Here is a 3,767-nt window from a genome sequence, read left to right on the forward strand (position 1 = left end):
TGTGGCACTCTAAAGGAACAAAACAGCTGAAGCAAAAGCCCTTATCCCCACGCAGGGTATTCCAAAGTAGAACAAAAGCTACCATTCAAGGGACAGGAATGGTCTAGGCTCATTATTGTCAGACTTCCAGGATTTGTTCCAAGAGGAGAAGTTTTTACAAACCGAGAATCCCCAGTGGTGCTAGAAACCCAAACACAGTAGCCCAAGGTCTGCAGATGCACCAGGAAACAAACTTCGCTTTGCGCATACGAAAAAAGTGAAAATCAGCTGAATGGCTCCCAAACCCTGGCAAAGGAGGGAGGATGAAAAAACACAACTCGAATGTTGACTAGATTTCAACATTTGTTCTTGGGTGATGATCTTTAAGACATATTAGTTCTGCAAAAAAATAACTGCTTTCAAGACAGTTTCTGCCTTGGCAACGTCTACCAAACAGCTCCAAGGGCCCCATGGGCCAGAGTCGAATTGGAAGCCAGACCCAGCAGGGGCCTTGTCAGGACTCTCACTTCTCCAGCGTCCCCATCTTCCCCTGCCCTCCCAGTGTTGGCCTCACACTGCCACTGGGCCCAGAAATGAAAATACCAAGTGGAAGGGTAATTAGCCACCGTCACACACACTGAGAGGGTGAATGCGGCCTCAGCCTGGCATTTCCGGATCACCACGGCTTGGTGTTGCCAGTCTGCCTCTACTGTGAGGCAGTTTCATGGCCACCTATTGGCCTGAAAAATATTATTCTTGCTATCAAGCGGGTTTTGTCTCCTGGGGTCCATGGGCATTTGGCCTGCCCTGATCTTTGTCTACCGTTCTGCGATGGTGTCTGGTTACACAGGGAAATAAGGAGTAGAACCAGCCTCCCCTGTAACGTGGGCTGAACAATGCTGCCTCTTGTTCAAAATCCATTTGCCCTCCTGGCTGGCTGCCTACAAGGAGGCCAGCAGACTGGAGGTTAATGAGAACTAGGAGGCCGGAGGGGCTGTTCTGTCTTGGGTGTCTCTGCTGACTCCAGTGTCTCTGTGGACTTCTCCTGATGCAGAGATTTCTGGGAGAGCATGAAAAGGAAAAGAGAGAGGGGCCCCAGGGTCCTAAGCAGGGAAATGGTTTCAGCACAGCCAGCAGGTCCCACCCTGCAGCGTTGGCTTTGTTTTCCTGTTGGCTGTCGGAGAGGGAGAAAGTGGAGTACTTCTACATTCACATAGTTTCCATATATTCCGCCAAGTGCACATAACGCTTTTATAAGCAAAAATAATAAAATGTGCAATAAAACTCAGCAATTATAATATGCTACTGTGCCTTAAATAAAGTTTTTGTTTGTTTGGTTTTTTTGTTTGTTTTTGTTTTCAAATTTGCTGTAGGGCATATACAGTCACCAGAGACAGAGAATGAAAGAGGAAAGTGCGAAAGAAAACCCTTTCTGATGTGGGCGGGTGGCCATGCTGCAATCTCCTCTCCATTCTCTCAGGATTTGGGGCAGGCATGAAGACATGCCTGATGTGTCTTTCAAGCTGCCGAGCCTGGTGTGTTTTTCGAATCATGCAGTCGGCCACGTGGAATTCAGCCACCTTAAGCCTGCCCCCCCCCATCTCAAATGATATTTTTTAAAAAAACCCAAGAACAAAATTTATTCCTTAATGGCCTTAGGGAGACAAAAAGAGCATCTAATGAGGTGAACAGAAACGCTTTCAAGGGCATATTTTACAGGGTCTTTCATGTTCTCTTCCCTGCAGGGTAACAGCAGGACAGAGAACAGCCTAGAACAGGGTGGCAGCCGGGAGGCCCTGTCCTACCTCCCAGGACACAGTGGCCAGGAGCATGGGCCTGTCTCTGTCCCCATATCCTGCCAGAGCCTGAGATCCCTCCCTGACAGCTGCCAAACATTCACCTGCACTGACTCCTTCTGTCAGAGAGAGACAGCTGAGGTCTGAACATCACAACGTGCTTGAACTCCAACGCCTGCGTGTCAGACCTGAGCCATGACGAGTTCTGAGAACTGACGTATTTTATAACCCTCAGAGAAAACACTTGTTCACAAATATTTGTTTTCATAGCCGTAGGGCCGACTTGCCCTGCCAGAGTTCCTGCAGGTATGTACTTAGTAGAGCTTACTTTGCTTAAAAACAAAACGAAATATCACCAACAACAGATGGCAGAGAACGAGGGGAGGAGGGTGATGGGTAACAGGGAGGCTGTCCACTGCCTCGTCTGGGATCAGAAGCTGGTGTTCGTTTGTGGGGATAAGGTGCCCAGCGCTTAGGCCTAAAGGCACACATGCAGCTTTTTCCTGGGCCTCGTGGGAGGCCAGCTTCCCGGGCACAGCTGGGATATGCATTAGAGGAGGCAGAGGTTGAGAGTGGTGGTGCACATTACTGGTCTAGGCTTCGGGGGCTCAAGGGGAGATGGCTCAGCCTCCCAGAGGAGGCTGTGCAGGCGAAGGGCTGTGTGACGCCAGGGCCATACCTTGCGGTGTTTCACCACGTAGTAGAGGATGGGCGCCCGGCTCCCGCTCTCATGCCGAGGCCGCCACACTAGCTCATAGGAGTCGGTCTTGGAGGTCCGGGGCGAGCTGAGGATGATGGGGGCCTCGGCAGGCACCACCTGCCCCTTCTCTCCTGGGCACTGCGGGGAAGCAGGCTGCGCTGTTGGCAGGGGTCTGGGGAGCCCCAGTCGCCCCCTCAGCATCTGGTCAGGGCTGGATGGTCTGGAGGGTGGCACGGGAGGTGTGGCAGTGGCCAACTTAGCATCCCGCCCGGGCCTCAGAGTTGTACCTGGAGGGCGGAGCAGGAAAGAGAAGGGAAGGGAGAGGCGTGTTGGTCCCCCTGGTTCACCTGATGTAGGGAACTGGGAAAGCATCCCAGACAATACCTGGGGTGACCATCGGCCTGCTCTGTGACACAGCTGAACGAGGACCGGGGCCCCTGTCCCCCAAAAGGAACCTTGCCCAGGCTTCTTGCAGAAGCTCAGAGGTCACATGCAAGCACCTCACAGTGCTGTTCTCCTGAAGTTGCACGAGGCATCCCCTGAGGGAATGACCTACAGCTGCTCCTGAGGCACAGAACCCAGGGCCTTCCTTCTTACCCCTGGGTTGGGGGTGGGGACATGTCTCCTCCCGTGGGATCTTCACACCATAGCACCATGAGGGCCGTGTCCTACTCCTCAGAGGAGACGTAAGGCCAGCTGGGAATGCCCTCTGGGCATCTCCTCGGGGGCCCGGAGAGGCAACGCCTTCTTCAGGAAGCCTCCACAGACACACTCACACAGGCCTCCTCGACCTGGCCTTCCCAGGGCAGGTGCCAGTTGGAAGGAATCAAGCTGATGACAAACTGCTTGCCTTTGGACTAGCACAGTGGTTGTCAAACTGGGGTTCATGGAACCCTCAGAACCCACAGATTCTTAAGACGGAACATTTTTTATAACCACAACAGTTTAGACGAATCATTTTCCTTAGGACAACTCTGCACTTCCGCTGTATTAATCTGTTAATGTAAACTTGAACTTGTAACTAAAATCCTTTTTTCTATTTTATATAATGGGTTTCTCGGGTGGATTTCATTCGAGAAAAGGGTTCTGTGACTGTTCAGCTGCAATGGCAGGTCCTTGGAGGACACTCACCTGGCCTGGCAGTCCGCAGCTGGACCACGGCATGGGCACTCCCCACTTCATTCTCAGCCATGCACTGGTAGACGCCATCATCCTCGGGCCCCACGCTGACCACACGCAGGGCCCTGCGGGACAGTCGTAGGCGCTGGCTGGAGACGAGGGGCACGGCATTC

General features: G+C 52.6%; 1 protein-coding gene across 1 annotated transcript in view; it reads right to left on the reverse strand.

Moving 5' to 3' along the window:
- The window catches only part of BOC (BOC cell adhesion associated, oncogene regulated), a 91,227-nt gene that overhangs the window by 17,100 nt on the left and 70,360 nt on the right, over positions 1–3,767 (reverse strand). The window contains exons 9-10 of the mRNA XM_006155115.3: positions 3,607–3,767; positions 2,455–2,762 (exon numbers count right to left, since the gene is read on the reverse strand). Coding sequence (XP_006155177.2) covers positions 2,455–2,762; positions 3,607–3,767 — 469 coding nt within the window. The remainder of the gene's footprint in view (positions 1–2,454; positions 2,763–3,606) is intronic.

Source organism: Tupaia chinensis, unplaced genomic scaffold (genome assembly GCF_000334495.1).
Source record: "Tupaia chinensis unplaced genomic scaffold, TupChi_1.0 Scaffold000437_1, whole genome shotgun sequence".
Lineage (NCBI taxonomy): Eukaryota > Metazoa > Chordata > Mammalia > Scandentia > Tupaiidae > Tupaia > Tupaia belangeri.